This window comes from Helianthus annuus, chromosome 14, assembly GCF_002127325.2.
Source record: "Helianthus annuus cultivar XRQ/B chromosome 14, HanXRQr2.0-SUNRISE, whole genome shotgun sequence".
Classification (NCBI taxonomy): domain Eukaryota; kingdom Viridiplantae; phylum Streptophyta; class Magnoliopsida; order Asterales; family Asteraceae; genus Helianthus; species Helianthus annuus.
In genome coordinates this window covers 13358141-13378443 of record NC_035446.2, presented here as the reverse complement: position 1 = coordinate 13378443, position 20303 = coordinate 13358141, and the positions used below count along the sequence as shown (strand labels likewise).

The following is a 20303-nucleotide window of genomic DNA, read 5'->3' as shown; positions in this document are numbered from 1 at the left end:
ACTCAAGTCCTTGTTCAACTCTACCGATCCTGTCTCTGGTGACTCACCCTCAGGAGATGAATCTCCTTGATGTTCTTTTAAACAATATTTCGATATGATTGTAACTTGATACTTACTTGCTACACTGATACTTGTTTTTGCATAGGTTGAAGGCCTTTATGTTGGGGCCTTCTGGGATCTCGTTGACGGTTGCCGCTTATTATGCTATGTCTTTAGTGTTTACCTTTTTTTTGGATTTTGTTCTTATGTGTGGGCATTTGTGAGGAGTGTTTGTATGTTCCCCCTTCCTTTCTCTTTTTTTAAGGACTATTTGCAACCCAAAACAACTTTTTAAAACCCCATTCGCTAACTAAATGCCAGTAATCATGAGGTAAATAAGTAATCGGCCGTTTCATCAGTCTCCACACAACCTACAAGCCACCGAACCCATGTTTATGTTTATGTTTCTTTTGCTCAAACCCGCTAACGTCGGAACACGGGTCCGTTACCGCTTTCCAAACAAAAATATTGACTTGTTTTGCATCAAAGAGCACCTTTTTCATTGAAGATACCACTATCTTTCGTCCAAAACCACCGGCAATGTTGAGGCAAAGTAACCTGCTGTAACAATCTCAAACAATCAAGTTCCAAACTTTCTTCCTAGTTGAAAGATCCCTTTACCACCTCCATTTTCTCTAGCTTGAATATGTTAGGGAACACGACTTTAAAAAGTTCCCGAGTGACCCATGCATCGACCCAAAAACGATCGTCCCCCAACCCAACCCAACCCAACCTCTCCTTTAATTAAGCTAGCTAGATTCACATTAGAGTTCGCTAAGTGGTTTTCCAATTTGCCAATAGAGGTCCAATTCTTGCGTGAAGAATGGGCCATGATCGATTGGACAAATGAAGGGCATCAATCAATCTTCTCCAAAGGGCGTTCGGTTCGTTTTTGAACCGCCACCACTATTTTGTGAGCCCCCCCCTCCCCCCCCCCCCCCCCCCCCCTAGAACTTGATTTTTAGCTTTTAACACACATAAAATGAACAAGATTTACAGGTGTTCCTAGGCAAAAAAAAAAAAAAAAAAAAAAAAAAAAAAACCATACAATAGTACAAACATAACTGATATAACAATTCACCGGTATCTTTTACTGTGGTAATTAGTTTGAAAAAAAAAAAATCAAACCTAAATCATCATCGTCAAAAGAAAATGAGCTCCATGGTGATGGTAAGAAAAACGATCACCTTATCTGGTTTAGAGGGATGCAAAATTATTTATATTACATACACTGCCTTTGAAATAAATAAGTAAATAATTGGTTTGGTGACAATTGTATATTCAAGCACCTGATTGCCTTGGTCATACTAAAATTTATGGTTTCTCATAAATTAACACAGCAACCAGAAAAGTGTTCCTACAAGAGATTTATGGTTTTCTTCTATTTTGACTTCTTTCTCCGAAGTCAACATCTCTCTGGTGAAATAGTCAGAATACCATTATTCCATACCGATTATAGATTTACATGGACGTGATACAATATGACTACCACGCGTGTTGAAAGATAACGACTCCGCACACATTTTGAAAGCTGAAAAGTCACTCGTGATTGCTTACACCCGGCCTACAAAAGAAACAAGTAGAACACATTTAAGCAAATGATACGGTTAATCAATGCTCGGTAAACAGAAACAAAATAAGAATGAAAATAAAGTAGAGGTAGCAAAACGAGCAGGTTGTATATTGGATGAAATTGAGTGAGGTTGAGTTGTCCTGGAACACTCTGTTCGAAATTAATTTATTCTGTAAAATCAACCAGTATTAAATATGATTACCTAAACTTTAATATAATCAAGTTTTGTAGTGAATGACTAGAGAAGTTTTTCTTCATTAAGAATACACTTTGCCTGACCCGTTTAACCCGTTCCTTCTAAGCTATTTTTTTATTTTATTTTACCTTCCCCTTACCAATAAAACATAGCTCAATTTGTAACTAGATTTTAAAGGAGCCATAAAAGTTTTAAATGTCAACATAATAAGGCGGGTTTGAAATCATATTCCATTGATAACGGGTTAATGTTTTTTGTTTCAAAAAAGAAGTAGCTAAAGAGGAAACATCGAAGTGTTTAACTATCACGCCAAGCATTCACCACTTTCTAAGTTGCTTTATTTAAAATAATAATAAATAGTAACTCGTATGATCGTATTTGGTATATTTTGCATTCACGACATAAAAAAAATACCAGAAATTAATAAGAGGAAAGGTTATAAAAATTTACGAGCCTAGCCGAAGTAGTTGCATTCACGGGTAGAACAAACTCATCTTGTCGACACAATCCTGTAGTTGAGAACGAGGTCCTCGGGCTTTTTCCATATATATGTTCGGACAGTTGCTAAACTCATGTCGGGTGATAAGACCTGTATAACAAGACACTAGTATGAGAACTAGCAATATGTTATAGTAGTTTATAGTAGTTTCCTATGTTAAATAAAACTATTTGCGTAAGGTGTTTGATCAAGATTAACTACAGGCAGATAATGTTTTTGATGCAAAACAGATGTCAATGAGTTGCTTCTGGCAATTCTGGAATGAAAGTGTAAATAAACTAGCAAAGTGTTTACACTGCAATGATGCTACGGTAGGCATTTTTTACTCGTTTAACTTATAAATGAGTTGATTCAGACTATATATTCTCTCTCATAGGTGAAACAAGTAAAAGGGGCTTTTAAGATAGCTTAAAATTAGAAGGGTTAAATGGGTCATGATTCGCCCAAAGTGTATTTTTCTGTGTACAAAGCCTTTAAAAACATTTCATTCTAAGATTTACATCACCGCTATAGTAATATAATTACACTATCTATATAGAATTTGAAGTTCATGTACAAAAAGAGTTTTCGGTGTACCTGACCGGTATGAAAAAATTACTCTGTTTGAGCGGTTACCTAATCCAGCCAACCGGTCCAAAACGGTTCAGTTTGGTGGTTTGAACCGTTTTTTTAATAAATCAAAATCATTAGTTTGCATTAAAATTTTAAAAAATGATAATAAATATTATACATGTTCCGAAAACGAATATAAAATAAATAAAGGTAAACCGCCGGTTCCAAACCATGAACCAAACCACTAAACCCGGTTTAAAACCGTGAACCAAACAATAAAAACCTCAAACCGGCCAATCTCCTTCGGTTTGGACGGTTTAGTCAGTCTCGATTGTTTACTAACACCCTACTATTCACAGCTAAATTCAATCCTGAATTTCCAGTGTTTGAAAATATAGATTCAAGATTATTGACGTAAGTGAAGCAATAGTGGTAAAAAGCAACATGATTGTGAATTAAGTTAGAAAATTGCCTGATTATTGCACAAGATCTCTATAGAAGGCTTCAGCTTCCAAGGCTTAAATCCGGATCTAAAAGATCCATCAACCGACCCAGGACCAAAAGCTCCATCATTACTCAAGCTATCTAATGGCTTGTCTAGGACCATCTTCTCCACTACGTAGTTAACAACCTGTACAAACAAATTCAAAAAAAAAATATTATATTATTAATATGAGAACCACTGCTCTGCTTCGTCTTACATTAAAAAAGGTAAATACTAGGAACGCTAGTAAATGCCCTATTGGCATCTTCTTTTTGTTGTCAAACGGGTTTACAAGTAAAAGGGGTTTAAATGCACACACCCTCCTAACCACTTTTATTCAAGGCAAATTGGAAAATAATAATCCCATCTTTCTGAAATTGGCCGATAATAATCCCAAGTCAGTTATTAGCCAATAATAATCCGACCTCGTCCATTTTTTTGTAGAATAGTCTGCCGTTAAAATAAGCTTAACGGAGTTAAGTGTTTTTCCGAATTACAACCCGATGTTTTAGGGCTTTTGATCAGAACGAGGATACAAGTCGATTGATGTAAAACTTACCTCGAAATTGTGTTCGAAATGGCTTAAATTTTGTTAATTGGAAGTTAAACACCCGAATTGAAGCACCGTTTTCGTGCATTGGGGGCAGTATTTTGAGGTAAGTTTTACATCAATCGACTCGTATCCTCGATCTGATCAAAATCCCTAAAACATCGGTTTGTACTTCGGAAAAACACTTAACTCCGTTAAGCTATTTTAACGGCGGACTATTTTATAAAAAAAATGGACGATGTCGGATTATTATTGGCTAATAAGTGACTTGGGATTATTATCGGCCAATTTCAGAAAGATGGGATTATTATTTTCCAATTTGCCTTTATTCAAAGATTCAGAATATTATTGCAATAGGAGTATGTTTGTAGTCAAGATTAATGCATCACCATTTGTTTGTAGTCTAAACAACTTAAGATCTATTAATAGTCTACAATGATGATAATTAAAAGATGTTTGATGGGCTTTAAGGGTATTAAGTATTATACAGAATCGTAATAACAAAAATTGAGGTGATTCTTACAATACAATACCTTGTGTATTCTTAAAATACGAGGTGCACTCAGCTTCCCTTGTGTCAAGATCTGTGCAGCTGAACCTTCACATGGATGTAAATAGAAGCTGCATCTGAAAATGAAAATATTCCAATGATAACTGGTAAGTAAAACAACTACTCAAATGTCTAGAATCATGTTTGCATGTGAAAGAAAGAAAGGAACTGTGAGCTTTATAGGTGTTTCATAAGTCATTCACTGTATGCTCTTGTATTTTGCCTAATAAAATCGGCACAGATAAGGTGACATAACAGGCAGCGCAAGAAATGGGTCAAAACAGATTCGGGACAAAAGGAGGCCATCTGTAAGTTCGTGTCAAAATTGGTCGGGTTGGAATGATCAGCCAGCGCTTTTCTTCTGTTAATTGTTTAATTTAATAAATGACTAATATGCTAACATCATTGCAATTATTATATTATTAAGGAAAGGAAAAACTGCATAAAAAGGTAACCAATTATCGAGTATCGAAATTCTATTTTGAGAGTTGAGACCACTTATTTTCTCGTATAAAAATCCCCAAACATTTGAAATGTTTGATATAAAGTAATTTTTAACCTTTACAACAGATTACTGGTATCTAATCATCCCATCATCGTCAATTCAGCTTCAGAACACCCAAAAAAGAAACATGGCTTTTCCTAATGTTTATCATCTACAGTTTGTATTGAGGATTTTAGTTTAGTATTTTTTTTTTCCCATATGAAAAGATTGTTACCTAAAATCTAAAATAAGAATAATGCACCGAAGTTAGTTATCTATTTATGCACCTAAAATCTTAAGCATTTAATTTTCGACCCATTTGACCTCCTTTCCTGATAGCTACATTTCCCGCATTGTACCCATTGACCAGTTACAGTAATATACAACCCGAATCGACCCGTTATCATATAAATGGGTAAAAGGCCATCTCTAGATGTAACTTGTACGCCACAAAAGCATATAAAAATGAGAACATTTGAAGACAGTAAGAATAAAGAAATTACTTGGTATGTTCCCTCGGGGGGAGCCGATTATGCAAAATACAATCTAAAACCCACCACGGGAACTCCTTCTCGTCCTCTGTTCCATCAAGGTCGGTAATTTTCTTCCTCCATGGCCCACTTTGTGACCCCTCGGTAATAATTGATGGAGGTGAAACAGTTGAGAATGCAAATGGTGGATACACCTTGGAATCATTTTCACCGTTGCCATCTACCTCACCTCTCGAAACCGTGATACTCCTGCCAGATGCCACTTCTCCATTGGCTGAAGTTTGAGACCCAAATTTATGTTTCTTCTTAGCCAACCAATGAACCAACAGTCCTTTGAGGGTTTCTCGAGCCAGATTGATCTGCAAAGAACAAAAAATATAATTCTATTATTAAGTTAACTAGTAAATGTCTCCCGCGCATTGCGACGGCATCGAAACGTTAAGTAACACGACTTAATATTGTCTAATAATGAAAACGTATTGTATTTAACCCGACTCGTTTGACGTTTCCAACCAAAACTTACGTCAAAACAGAGACCAACTGAAAACGCACATATATATAAACACGAAAACGTTTTATGTTTGACCCAACTTATTTCCTACAAAAATTACGTTGAAACATAAGAAAATAGTGTTTTTTTAATTAAAGGATGGTACCACGTTCCAACGGCGCCGAAACGTAAAGTAACTCGAATATATAATGTCCAATGAGATTGTATTATATTTGACCCGACAAAATTTACGTCAAAACGTAAACCAACTTGAATTTATACCGACAGGTACATATATACAAATAAGCACTTAAAACTCGAGGGGGGTCAAAATGACATTTCATAAAAAATTTAGAAAGTTAAAGAGGGTGTAAATGTAAAAACTGAAAGTTAAGGGTTCAAAGTAAAAAAAGACAAAAATCAAAAAATAAAAGTTACTTCGATGTGACGGACGCTACGGTAACCCAACTTGCTCTTTAATAATAATTATTATTATTATAATTACATCTAAACTTTCGTTTCAAGTATTATGAAGGTATGTGCACCTTGTCATCCTCAGCTTTTTCAGTGATGCTGAGGTCAGCAGAATACATTTCTGCAGAAAAGCACTGTGGGGTGTCCAAATGAATAGACAAGCTCCCTAGCCTGGTATCGGCAGTGAACCATGAAGGAATGCTGACCTGGAAAACAAAGATATGGTTATAAGAGAATTAATGAATATTTATATAATATATATTGTTCGCATATTGATCTACTGATAGATATTAGTTACCATCTCAAACAGTTCTTCCTTCTTCTTTTCAAATGAAACCTACAACATAAAAATTCAATTCATGAGCATAACATGTGAAGGGTATGTTAAATGACAATCTAAGATACCTGCAAACAAATAATCTATTTTAAGTAATAGTTGCCACTGCTACATATTAGAGGTGGTAAAAGGACCTGTTTTTTTTTAATTTCAAGTCATAACGAGATAATGAAGTTGGGTTGACGCACAAACACGTCTTTCATCCTTTTTTCTTGGATTATATTAAACCAATAATATATATTATATTGGTCACAAATGCTATATAGGGGTGTAAACGAGCCGAGCCGCTCATAAGCCACTCGAGATCAGCTTGCTAAAAGCTTGAACTAAACCGAGCTTAAACGAGCTCAAGCCTAAAATGTGAAATGGACACCCATTTAGGGGTAAACAGTATTTCCACCTCAAGTCCTCAACTACCTATAAATCTAGATGCCAATATAGAGTAGATCCAAAATAGCATGTGAGTAACCTGTCCATAGTCCTGAATCACAGCACCTCTAGTGATCTCCCAAAGTTTTACAGAACCAGCATTATCCTATCAAACAAACACTTCACACCATCAGTGCTGTGAACCATATTCTTCAACACAAAACAGGAGACAAAATACGCTTGTAAAACTGTTATTAACTTTTAGAGTAAAGTACGCGGATGGCCCCTATAGTTTACCAAAATTTTGGATTTGATCCCTGGCTTTCCAAAAGTACACGGATGATCCCCATGTGGTTTGCACCTTGTAACGCATTTAATCCCCAACCAATTATACTAAAGGTTTTAGCATGTCCAAGTTAGGGACTAAATGCGTTACAAAGTGCAATCCACAGGGACCATCCATGTACTTTTGGAAAAAGTTGAGGACTTAATGCGTTATAAAGTGCAAACCACAGGGACCATCTGTGTACTTTTGGAAAGCTAAGGACCAAATCCAAAATTTTGATAAACCACAGGGATCATCCGTGTACCTTACTCTGTAAGAAGAAGGCCAAAAGTAATATTACCTTGGTCAAGACATGCCTCTTATTGTTCAATATTTCATGTTGTACTATCCCTGGAATTCCATTAATACTAGAGGTGGCTTCTCGATACACCGGAACCTATTCATCAAGTACATCATTATTTGTAGATATTTAAAAAACTATTTTGTAACAAGGGAAAAGATGACTCACAGGAGTCGATCCTTCTAAAGAAGCCCTAGCCCTTGAAAAAGACAAATTTCCGGCAAGAAAGGAACCACCTCTTTGAAACACTTTTTCAGGATTTAGGCCTTCAGAATGCCACCTGTGCACAGAAGAATCTGTTGTTGCAACCCATATACCATCATCATGTAATGCTAACTGCTGAATAGGATGTTCCTCGGTGCAAAGCAATACGCTCTCTCTTGTAGAAAGATCTGTCAGGTACAACTACAAATAGAAACAGATAAATGATCACAACAATTTCAAAATGCACATCCAAACACCCCCATAGTGACAAACTCACAGAAAGATCTCTTCCACCACTATACACGTGACTAAATGTCGAAGTGCTAGCAAGAGCCCAAACAGAATCAGTGTGAACAGCATAAGAGTGCACGCACCGCTGCTGCCCAAGATCCCACAATCTACCACAAATATATATAATCATCATATCCATATAAAAAAAAGAAAAAAAAAAACATGAAAAACTTTTCTTGTCTTGTTGTATACTTGTACTATAGTCTCCTGTTAGTGGATAATATGGTGCCACAATCATAACTGCCACACAAATTACCAATAAAGATGCCTACCTGATCATAGAATCAGAGGAACCTGACAGGCAGAACCTGCAATAATGATAATGTAATATCATTAACCAAATAGTTAAAAATCCAAAACATATAAAGCTATTTGAGTAATCTTTAAAGAAAAAAGGTTTTAAACCAAGATGCAAACTAAGGTTTAAGAACATGAAAGCACTTTAACTAGAATAGCTCCATGGTTATTAATAGCGAATAGCGGTAAATAGCGACAAGCTACCTATATGCTAAGTAGCGGTAACAACGAAATAGCGCCCACCATTTCATGTTTAGCGATAAAGTAGTAGGAATTTAAGAAATATTTTACATGTATATTTTATCAAAAATAGCTAAAACACGCTATAACTAATCATCTAAATACGCTTCGTTTTTCAATCGTGGAATTAAAAAAAAAAAAAACTAACGGGCATTGCTATTTATATTTATCAAAAAAAAATTACAGAAACATCGCTATTTGTCGCTGAACACCCTATAACGCCATATGGGTGCATCGCTACATAGTGAGCTATAGCCGCTATTAACAACTATGATTAGATCCTCCATGAGGTTGCATTTAATCCCTAAATGTTATAGATTCCCGACTTTCTATTCAGAATACTAAGATAAGAATACATTACAATTTGAGTTAAAACCCAATAATTAGAGCAACTATTATTGCTAACACCCAATCGACATGTGTTGACATATGTACAGCTAGCTTTGATCCAGTGTTTCGAAATTATCTTCATTTCAGGTTGCTCGATATAAACAAGAAAACAAACCTCCTGGTAGAGTCGAGTAGCAGAGCCCTAATATTATCCGTATGCCCTCGAAGCTTCATTATCTTTGCACCAGTTCTTGAGTCCCAGACACGTACAGCCTGCAAGAAATTAAAAACCCACATAGATGCTAGTATACTAATGATCGATACGTTAAGTTAGATGACAAAAATGAGTAAAAACCAGCAAAACAAATAATAAATATACCTTCTCTGTTCCACCAGACACCAAAAGAGTTCCACTATCGTTCATTGCTAATGCATAAACAGACTCTTTGTGACCTTTAGCAGAAATCGGAACATATCCTTGAGGCTGATTTGTGTGTGATGTAATACTGTTGCTTGAGCTGATTGAACGTAGGCTTGTAACGGGTCCTGAACCATTAATTCCGTTTGAAGAATCACCAACAGCAACCTCACTGGTCTTTGTGAATGGAGCAACGGCTGCTTCAAGATCCCAAATGAATACCTCACCACCCAGCCCACCAGAAGCAACAATATTGCTCTAAATACCAAAAAAGATTAGTAGCTGAACTAGGTTAGTTCCCCGTGTGTTACACGGGTTGAACAATCTAAACTATATAATAAATATTTCTTGTAAATGCAAACCAAAGATGGAGACGTTTATATACCAAATTGACATAAATGGGTTAATATAAAGATGATGTATGTTACTATTATAAAATTCATCAAAGAAACATGTAATTGTTGAAAATGATACAAAAATAAATATATTATATTATATACTATAGGTGGTTAGTAATAACAATCAAGTTATATATTTAGTTATAATAATATGACAAACAAATTAAGGACCTAAGTATGAACAATCAAGTTATATATTTAATTTAATAATAATAATAATATGACAAAACAAATATTGAACCTAACTATGTATAAATTTCTTAAAATAAACTAATAGACAATAACTAAAATCCCCATAATAAATAAATAAGATATTTGAGTGTGTTCCCTTTTCATCAAACGAATTTTAAAATTTATGGTTAGATATTTTATTAAAAAAATATGTTTTGTTAATAAATAATTATGAATTTTTTTCTAGAAGAGATTAAATTAAAATTAAACTAAATAATAATTATCTATAAGAGATTAAACTACATAATATTTAATAGGAGAGTTATCTATAATTAATTAGAAGAGATTAAATTAAATAATAATTATCTATAAGATACATGGCCTAATATGATGACAAGTGTCCCAAAAAGAGTTTCTTTTATTATATAGTATAGATCTGTCATTTAAATATATAAAAAGTTAGCTTAAAGTGGAACGGGTTAAAGTCGCCTAAATTCTACTTTTAATGGCATTAAATATAGGGGCAGCAATTCCTGACACAACATGATAAAAGACACGAATCCAACAAAAAAAATAAACGGGTTCGGAATGTAAACGAGTCAACCCATCTAACTTGTTTAATAAACGGAACGGGACGCACTCAAGTCAGGTTTCAAATACGCATGTCAACTCACCAACCCATTTAAAAAAAAGCAATTACAAACTCAACATGCCAACTCTTTGACCTAACCATCCCATTATAAAACCTACTTAATCCCTCAGCCCGTTTGATGTGTTTAGATAAACGGGTTGCAGGTCATGTCTAAGCTAAGTAGTCAATGCGGTAAAATATCGGATATCGGTCAAGGACTGATATTTGAGATATCGGTTATCGCGGTGGGATATCGCTAATTTTAATATCATGCTAAATTTATATATATAGCAATTTAACACTAACAATTGTAACAAGTAAGAACTGACTAAGACTTAAAACACTAACATTTAACAGTAACAACAAACAATTAAGACTTAAACAACTAATAGCAACAATAAGAAGAAAAATGAACGGTAGAAATAAGAAGAATGGTATTGATATCGGGAAAATCAGTAATTTATCGATCAAATATCGGTCCTATATCCGTCAAATATCGGACAATATCGCTGATATTATCAGTACCGATATTCTGACCAATATTTTGTACCACTATCTCGGCAGGGGACCGATAACCGATATATCACTGATCAAGGTTTAAAAAGGCGATTAGAGGCGCGCCTCGAGGCGTACGCCTCAGGTGAGGCGCTGAAAAATCGCAACTAAGGCTTAGCCTCACAGGGGGGAACTGAAACCTAAGCCTCAACCATACGAGGGCGGTCTGAGGCGGTCTGAGGCGTTGAGGCGAGGCGGTGAGGCTTAAGCCTCACCAGACTTGTGCAAATTGATCAGTTTTTTGTTTTCTGGACTATTTTTTTCGGCCCAGATAGTTTTTATTGGGCCTAATTGGTGGTCAAGTCCAACAGTTAACTTAAAAAAACATTACGAGTCCAATAGTTAACTTAAAAAAACATATCGTAGGTTATAAGAAAACCCTAATCGAAGAACAACAGTCAATTAGGTTATAAGAAAGCTCCTTTGTTGTTTTAATTAGGTTTTTCTTAGTTTTTTTTGTTATGTTTTGTTGCTGAACTAGCATGAAAGTCTCCAAGCTTAATTTTTGATCTTGATTGAATTGCTATATAAGCTACAACGATAGTAGAACCATTTACCTGTTTTGCTAATTCACTGTTTTGCAATATCCGATCATTTACCTCTGCTCTTCTAACTTGAGTTGTAAAGAAATCTGACTCGCTTATGGAGTTATGGTTCTTGAACATTTGACTTGCTGAAAAACCTGAAGCCTTGTTTTTTAATTTTGTTGCTGAAGCCTGAAGCCTTGTTTAGTGTTAAACCTTGTTTGTTGAACTATTTTATGGTGTTTGTTTTATGTTAAACCTTGTTTGTTGAACTATTTTCTATTTATGATGTTTGTTTTATGTTAATTTGTGATTTTTATGAGAGATATCTATATTTTTTTAACTTTTTTTTAATAATATTTCGAGGCTTACGCCTCGACCTGCCTCGAGGCTTACGCCTCGTGAGGCTAAGGGAAAACGCCTCGATACCCGTTTTAGCCTTTTTAAACCTGGTCACTGATATATCGGGATATTAACTACATAGTGTCTAAGTTACATGGTTAAGAACCTTCGGGTTAGGACTGAGTTTTTCGACAGTCGTGTTTGTGTAATACCAACCGGACACGAATTGCCATCCTTAACTGAACCTCCTAAATACTTGCATATTTCCCCTTAAAAAACTTCTTAATTGCATATTTACCCAACTTAAAATTAAAATTGCATATATCCCCTTCCTTAACTAATGAAATTGCAAATTTACCCATTTTGATTTATTTTATTAAATATAAATTATACAATGACTATTTTACCCTTATTTTTACTAAAACCTTAAAAATTTAAATATTTATCCATTTTTACTAGTTTTTGTGGCTTTTTCACAATTCTATTTACTGGTTAATTATATAACTTTAAAATCTAGCGAAATGTAAAACAAATTGTGGAAAAGCCACAAAAACTAGTAAAAATGGATAAACATGTAAGTTTTAAAAGTTTTAGTAAAAATACGGGTAAAATAGTCATTATATAATTTGTTTTGAATAAAATAAATCAAAATGGGTAAATTTGCAATGTTATTAGTTAAGTAAGGGGATATATGCAATTTTAATTTTAAGTTGGGTAAATACGCAATTAAGAAGTTTTTTAAGGGAAAATATACAATTGTCCCTATTTTCAAATATTAAGATGACTATCAGAATAATATTTGTAGCCATAACTGACACAAACTTATTGGACCGTATATTATTATTATATTAGGTTTGAGGCACAGGCCCATATAGGTATCTAGGGTTTCCTACCATCTCTATATACTGTGATCACCTATTGAATCAATGACTCAATCCGGTCTTTCATAATCTTACAAAACTATCTTTTAAAAACTAAATGGATAAAATGAAGCTGTCTTAGTATCAACTCAACCTATCATCCTGAACAAAATTTATATGAACTCGAGAAACACCCATATTACCCCCCCCCCCCCCCTACAAACTGTGATCATAGGTCTATGGTGTATTATAATGAGAATAAGAGGAAAATGCGTATTTTCTTGGAGGAAGTTACATTATTTTCTGCAGCAGCAAGACAGGTAACATAATCTGTGTGCTGACGGAAAGTCCTTGTGCAAGTTCCATCTGAAAAACAATCCCAAGTCTGATACAATCCAGAATAGTTTTAGTGAGAATGACGCAAAAGTTAATGCATGACTTTTTTAAGCAAATTAATTACACATGAAGAGAAACCTTGACAGTAGTATCTGAGGAGCAGGATACAAGGGTATTGCCTCCTACAAGGACTGCATCATTGACCTGTACAACCCAACTTATTCCTTAATGAAATAGTAAACTACCATTTATCAAATTGAAGTACTGTTAATTGAACATAAGTGATGTTATAATAATTATAATAATAGAACTAATAACAACGTTAACTTTAGTTTAACCGAACACGAACACATAATTGAACACATTTTTTTGTTCATGTTCGTTCATTAAGAATATAAACATGTCCGTGTTCGTTTATGTTCGTTCGTTTAAAACCTATACAAACAGTTCATGAACGTAAACGATCATAAACAAACAAACTTATACGAACATAATTTAAACATAACTAACACATATAAACATAATTGACCAAGCGTAAACGGACTTAAAGTAGTTTTACTTATGTAAATTGGTGATTAGTTACGATAAGGTCAACTTAAAAGCCCATTTTTATTACTAGGAAGCCCAATTACTAATCATTATTTTTATATAAGTAGTTAGAAATCCCATTTAATGTTTATATTGATAGAAATATAACTGCTTATGTATTTATTAAATTTTCAACAAACATAAATGAACATATATAAACAAACATACATGAATGAACAAAACGTGTGTTCATGTCCGTTCGTTTAGTTAAATGAACAAAAAAGTTTGTTCGTGTTCGTTCGTTTATCTTAATAAAAGAGAACATAAACAAACTTCCTGCCGAACAGTTCATGAAGGTTCAGTTCGTTTACAGGCCTAACAACAACAACAATAATATATATATATATATAGAAATTATAATACCCAGTCAACATGAGACTCAAAAGTAGTTGAACAGGTGGCACCCTCTTCACCCAGTGCCCATCTTTTCAACGTGCCATCACGACTCCCAGTGAAGAGGTAACTACAATTATCTGGCTCTGATGGCTTTAAGACAGATAAACAGTTCACACCTGCACAATGCTGCAAACCAAAGGGCTCAAATTATGATTAAAACAACTGAGAATACGAATTTATTCTAATGATTTGTTCATTGATCGGAAGATTCCACTGGACCGACAGATGCATTGAACACGATAGAAGGACTGAAAACCAATAAATTAATAGGATAACCAACAACGATAGATAAGATGATTCTTTCAAGTATATTTATTTTTCTTTTTTATTAACAAAATGTGATTATGAGCTATCTAATCACAGTTATTGTTTTGGTTTGAAATAATACTATTATATTTGAACAATTATAATGAATCTATGCAATCAATATCGGCAATTGGTCCCTGGTGAGATATCGGTGCGCAAAATATTGGTCAGAATATCGGTACCAATATTATTGGCGATATTGACCGATATATCACTGATTTTCCCAATATCAGTACCTTTCTTCTTAGTTCTACCATTCGTCTTTCTTCTTATTGAAGCTATTAGTGTTTTAAGTCTTACTTATTAAATGTTAGTGTGATACGTCTTAATCAATTCCTACTTGCTACAATTGTTAGTGTTTTGCAAGTTGCAAAAGGTTAATTTGTTAATGATAGGAGAGTATACTGAATTGTTAATGTTAAATTGCTATATATATAAATTCTGCATGATATTAAAATTACCGATATCCCACCACAATTACCAATATCTCAAATATCGGTCCTTGACCGACATCCGATTTTTTACCGCATTAACTGCTTAGCAATGAATGCTTTTATATGCTCTAAAGTATGAAACATATCTAGGGTCGCAATCATAATTATTAATAGCGCTCATAGCGAGCGCTATAGCGAATAGCATAGCAAAGTGACGTATAGAAACACCGTATTTGGATATAATATATATATATATATATATCAATATTTCTAAAATTTTCTTCTAGTATATCGCTAAACATAAAATAGCGTCCGGCGCCCGCTACGTAGTGTATAGGTTGCCAGACGCTATTCGCTATTAACAACTATGGTCGCAATGATTACTAAAACAACCATAGTAGTAAACTACTAAAAAAGGATACTGGCTCCTGTTGGAAAAAAGTAGGTGCTCAATATATTATCTTGTAGATTATAATATTATATGGAAATATTTTCTGAAGTTTAAGCATGCTGGCACAAGGGTATGCCGACATATTCTGGGACAACAATTTCATGTCCATATAAAAAACAGTGCAAACGTAATAAACCCTAACCTTTGTATCATCAGCATCATTGAAAAGATATGTCAGCCTTTTCTCCTTACGAGGTCGGACTGAATTGGAGGTATTGCCTGCGCTACCCACACGGTGCATTGCAGAATTCCCTACACCAATTTAGGAAATTTAAGGTACACATATGAAACTAGTCCCTTTTAAGCAACAAAATATACGCCCATGAAGATGTTATACTAATAATTTATGTATCAAAGGGCAAGGGTGTATTGAAATTTAATAAACACATAACTCTTTTCAAACACTTCAAGATCCTTCAGAAATTAGTTAACACATAAACTATACTTATTCAGAAATTGTTCCACACCAAATTTTCCTACTTAAATTCAAACACTTCAAGACACTTATTTGGAATATCAGATGAGGAAATGCTATATCGTCAAAGTCAAAAAGTATATGAATGTTGTTTACTACATATACGATAAAAGGACAACACCATTCTACGCCTCGTCTTCTTTGTTCATCTAAAGGTCCACATATAAAGTATATGAATGTTGTTTCATGTGTGTAAAATGTCGGTTTGAAATTAACGGTACCAAAAATGATCACACTAAAACAAACGTATACCATCTTCAAGTAGTTCACTACCTTCACATTTTCACAAACTGAGCTAGGCAGCTAGCAAAAATCAAAACATTGTTATCTTATAGACTTTACGTTCTATTGACTGAATGAAACTTCAAGTTACATCCTAGTACTGATAATTGCAGAGAAAAATCCCTACGCAAAACATGTATTGAAACTCAAAACAGAATCACTACAACACAAAGAAAGAAAGTTTTCAAAACTACAACTCAATCCCTGTTGAATTTAATCAACTGAAACTCAAATAATAGCATATGTAGACATCCAATCCATTAATGTTCTGGATGCTTTTAAGTCATAAGTTGGGGATTATAACCATCAATACAAATTAAAATCATCCTAAACAAATATATTTCATCACCAATAGGCAATAAACTAACAACAAAATCAAGTAATCAACACAGTATATAAGACTACTCAATCCAATCAACTCATGAACAAACTAGCAAAATTAAACAACATCTTAAACTCATATCATCTGATTGTACTAACTATCACATATAAAAACCCTAGGCAACACCTCTACTTAAATCCTAACAAAAGCACACCACAAAACAAACAAACTCAATCCAAATAACAGCATAGAGACCAAACGAATCATACCACGAGCCGAACAGATACAAAAACCAAAACTCCTCTGATCCTCAACTTTATGCTTCAACTCCTTCGTATGAATCAATATACTTGGTGAAACTGAAGCTCATATGCATCAAACCGCGCCAAACTGTGCGAATATTAAGCTGATTTCAGGTAATAATTACATAAATTATGAACTAATATACTCCGTGAAACAGAATTAATGTTCGTGTAGTATATTCGTAACAGAATCACACAACAAAACAACTAATCAAACTCAAGTCAAAATTCCGATTATTATTATTCAATCATCTGAACGAATTTTACCGACAGATGAACGGATATTAATCAAAAAAGACGAACAAAAGTCGTTGATTTTCGCAACTTTAAGCTTCAATTTCTCCGTATGAATTAAGATATTTGATGAAACTGATGCTTGTGTGTATCTAACGGTGTGAATTTTGAGGTGAAATGAGTGAAGTTGAAGTTGATTTGAGATGAATTATGAAGAATGAAACAAAATTGATGTTCGTGTAGGAGAAAATTGGTGTATGAGTTAGTTGAGTTGATTGTGCGACTGGAAGAGGGGAATACTGAGTTGGATGGGGTCGAGTCTGCCTTGACTCGGTCCCTCTTTACAGATCAGCAAATTTAGTAATTTACTTGTGTATAGGGGTGTTCAAGATCGGATTATCCGGTTTTCGGATATCCGAAAACCGGATATCCGAAAATTTCGGATAATGAATATTGATATCCGAATCCGTATCCGAAATTTCGGATATCCGATTTTCGGATATCCGAAATTTCGGATACGGATTCGAATATCCAAACGGATATCCGAATTTATAAAAAAAAAAATCAAAAAATCCGTTTCGTGTATAGATTAAAACTAAACTTATATTCGATTTTATAAATTTCTAACATTTAAAACTAAAAACAATCATAAATTCACACAAATACAAATATTTACTACTTTTTTACTAACTTTTACAATACTTCAAACAAAATATAATGTTCATATAATATATATATTTATAAAAAAATAATTAGTTTTCGGATATCGGATAATCGGATTATCCGAAATTTTTGAAATTCATATCCGAATCCGAATCCGAAAATTCGGATTATCCGATTTTCGGATATTTCGGATACGGATTTTCGGATATTTCAGATTCGGTTTCGGATTCGGTTTCGGATCCGGATTTTTTTGAACACCTACTTGTGTACATGTTTTTAAGATAGATTTTTTATAATATATTATTATTGTTTTTCTTATTCTAGATCACAAGTTGTTGTTACTATTATAACTATATCGTGTCAACCTTATGTTAAGAAATTGGATAAGTATTTTAAGGAGGTTGAACTCTTTGTAATATTAAATAAGAATAAACGATAAGTGTCATCTAAAATATTATTGATGTTTTTTTTATCAAAAAGCTACAACGTATATTTGTTAATACATGATGCATTAGTTGTGATAAAGAACTCGTGGTCAGGGACTAGAGGTGTTATTTCATTTATTTGTGTTGAGTTAGTGGGTTGGTTGGTGGAAAGATTTTGACAACAATAGAGAGAAAAAAATTAATATTATTAATTGAGGTGTGTCTTTTACAAATAAATACAATAAATATATATACGAGATGAAGTCTTGGAGAACAAGCTAATTTATTTAAGGAGTTGATAACCACATAATACAATATATTTATAACACTCCTCCTTGGTTATCAACTTTGTACACTTTGAGATGCTGGCTCGTTAAAAACCTTGCCAGGAAAACCCTGTGGGACAAAATCTCAGCTAAGGGAAAAAAAGTGCAGCGCGTATTTTCTTCTCTTAATTGCCTCATTAAAAACCTCACTAAGAAAACCCAAATTGGACAAAACTTAGTGAGGGAAAAAGAGTGCAACTTGAATAAATCTCCCACTCATTATAATATGTATCCTTTAAGTGATATGTGTTCATCTTCCTTGAAAGTTGCTCAAAACTTTTATAGAATGACTTGTCGCTTGATGTAACAACCCGAACGTTCATGCGTTGTTACTACCCGTTATACTCGTTACGCCTAGCACCAGAGATTCGGATCATAATGTAGCTATATCGCATATATCGCTATTTCGCAGTATTTTCGCATATTACGCATACTTTATCGCTATAACACATCACATCGCACATACTAACACTCAGGATGACGTTGAGTGAGGACCTATTCTACCCACCTCGATAGCCGTGACGTGTCGCAACGCATATTCGAAAAGCGCAACTCGATTATCGCAACGCAGACTTTGAAATGTGGATATTTATACGACCTTTTGTGCCTAATTATAATAAATATATGAATGTGGGTATGATAATGTGTAACCAAACTTTTACAAAGCTTAACGAACGAAACGAAACATCGAAACACAACACGCCGGAGACCACCGATCGAGTGACTGGTCGATCGAGTGGCCACCCGATCGGATTGCCACACGATCGGACTGCCACCCGATCGGACTGCCATCTGATCCGTTGCACTTCTTCATCTCTACCCCACTTCACCTATAAATAGCACTTATCACATCACTTGAACAGTGATGTGACAGCTCTCACTCGACCAGCACGCTTTAGGTCTATTTCCTCTCGATTTCTCGCGATTCTTGTAAGTTTTCAACCTAAATCTTGTACTTTCTTGATCTGCACGCACTCCTACACCTTTCTTGTAAGACCCAGTTTATATTACCAGATTTAACAACATAAAACCTTGCATTTAACGCCAAAATGACGACTTAACAAAAACTTTCATCGTTTTAACCCAAAACTAAACACAACATACATGTATAGTTCTTACGAAATCATAATCAAGATATTAACTACAATTGTTTACATAGTTTTTAGAACAAAAGATCATGTGCGGAAGCGTTTGCTAGAGTGTTCGGTTCGGATAGTTATGCTTGATCATCATCCTTCATTTGAGTACCTGAAAACTAACATTTTAAACAAGCATTAGTGTTATCGTTCTTGGACATTTACGTATTCGAATCAGGTCCGAACACTTGATCAAGAAAATGAATAAAACAATTTTATTCAAACAGGGCTCCACCGTAACTTACGGTGATACCGTAAGTTACGGTGGCTTCTGGACATTTGGGAGCCTACCGTAATTCAGTAGGATTCCACCGTAACAGATTTGCAGGCCACCGTAAATTACGGTACTACCGTAATTTACGGTAAGCCCTGCACAAAACTTCCTTGTTTCAAATGCAGTTTTTGCTGATTCTTTTATGCTCCGAAACAGCTTAACTTCGCGTAATTTGTTAAGCGGCTGGGCTAATTCTCCATACTTGTATTTTGCTTATAATATTACTCAACTATTTCTTAAGCGGGCATGTCTACGGAATTAGCTTACACTCTAAATTACAAGACTTTTAGTTAGTTGTTCGTACTATGATCATGCATCCAATCCAAACTTTAACTCCTATAATAAGAACAAGGCTTTTAATTTTGACATTGGTGTTCG

The 20303-nt window shown here is 34.3% G+C and overlaps 1 protein-coding gene across 3 annotated transcripts; it reads right to left on the bottom strand.

The window, feature by feature from the left end:
- Nucleotides 1-1207: 1207 nt before the first annotated feature.
- LOC110908113 (WD repeat-containing protein 48) lies at nucleotides 1208-17439 on the bottom strand. 3 transcript variants are annotated; one of them, XM_022153017.2, is made up of 20 exons: nucleotides 17135-17439; nucleotides 16835-16955; nucleotides 15629-15738; nucleotides 14263-14421; nucleotides 13450-13515; nucleotides 13271-13360; nucleotides 9456-9752; nucleotides 9252-9349; nucleotides 8482-8517; nucleotides 8196-8316; nucleotides 7883-8119; nucleotides 7715-7810; nucleotides 7189-7254; nucleotides 6681-6719; nucleotides 6454-6588; nucleotides 5431-5777; nucleotides 4427-4520; nucleotides 3332-3490; nucleotides 2259-2397; nucleotides 1208-1603 (listed from the first exon to the last, which is right to left on the bottom strand). In XM_022153017.2, the coding sequence occupies exons 3-19, from the start codon at nucleotides 15725-15727 to the stop codon at nucleotides 2299-2301; spliced, it is 2238 nt and encodes a 745-aa protein (XP_022008709.1). In that variant the 5' UTR covers nucleotides 15728-15738; nucleotides 16835-16955; nucleotides 17135-17439; the 3' UTR covers nucleotides 1208-1603; nucleotides 2259-2298. The 3 variants fall into 3 exon arrangements, with proteins under 3 accessions (XP_022008709.1, XP_022008711.1, XP_022008710.1); XM_022153019.1 differs by having other exon boundaries at nucleotides 2263-2397; XM_022153018.2 differs by having other exon boundaries at nucleotides 17193-17434.
- Between the last annotated feature and the right edge of the window lie 2864 nt (nucleotides 17440-20303).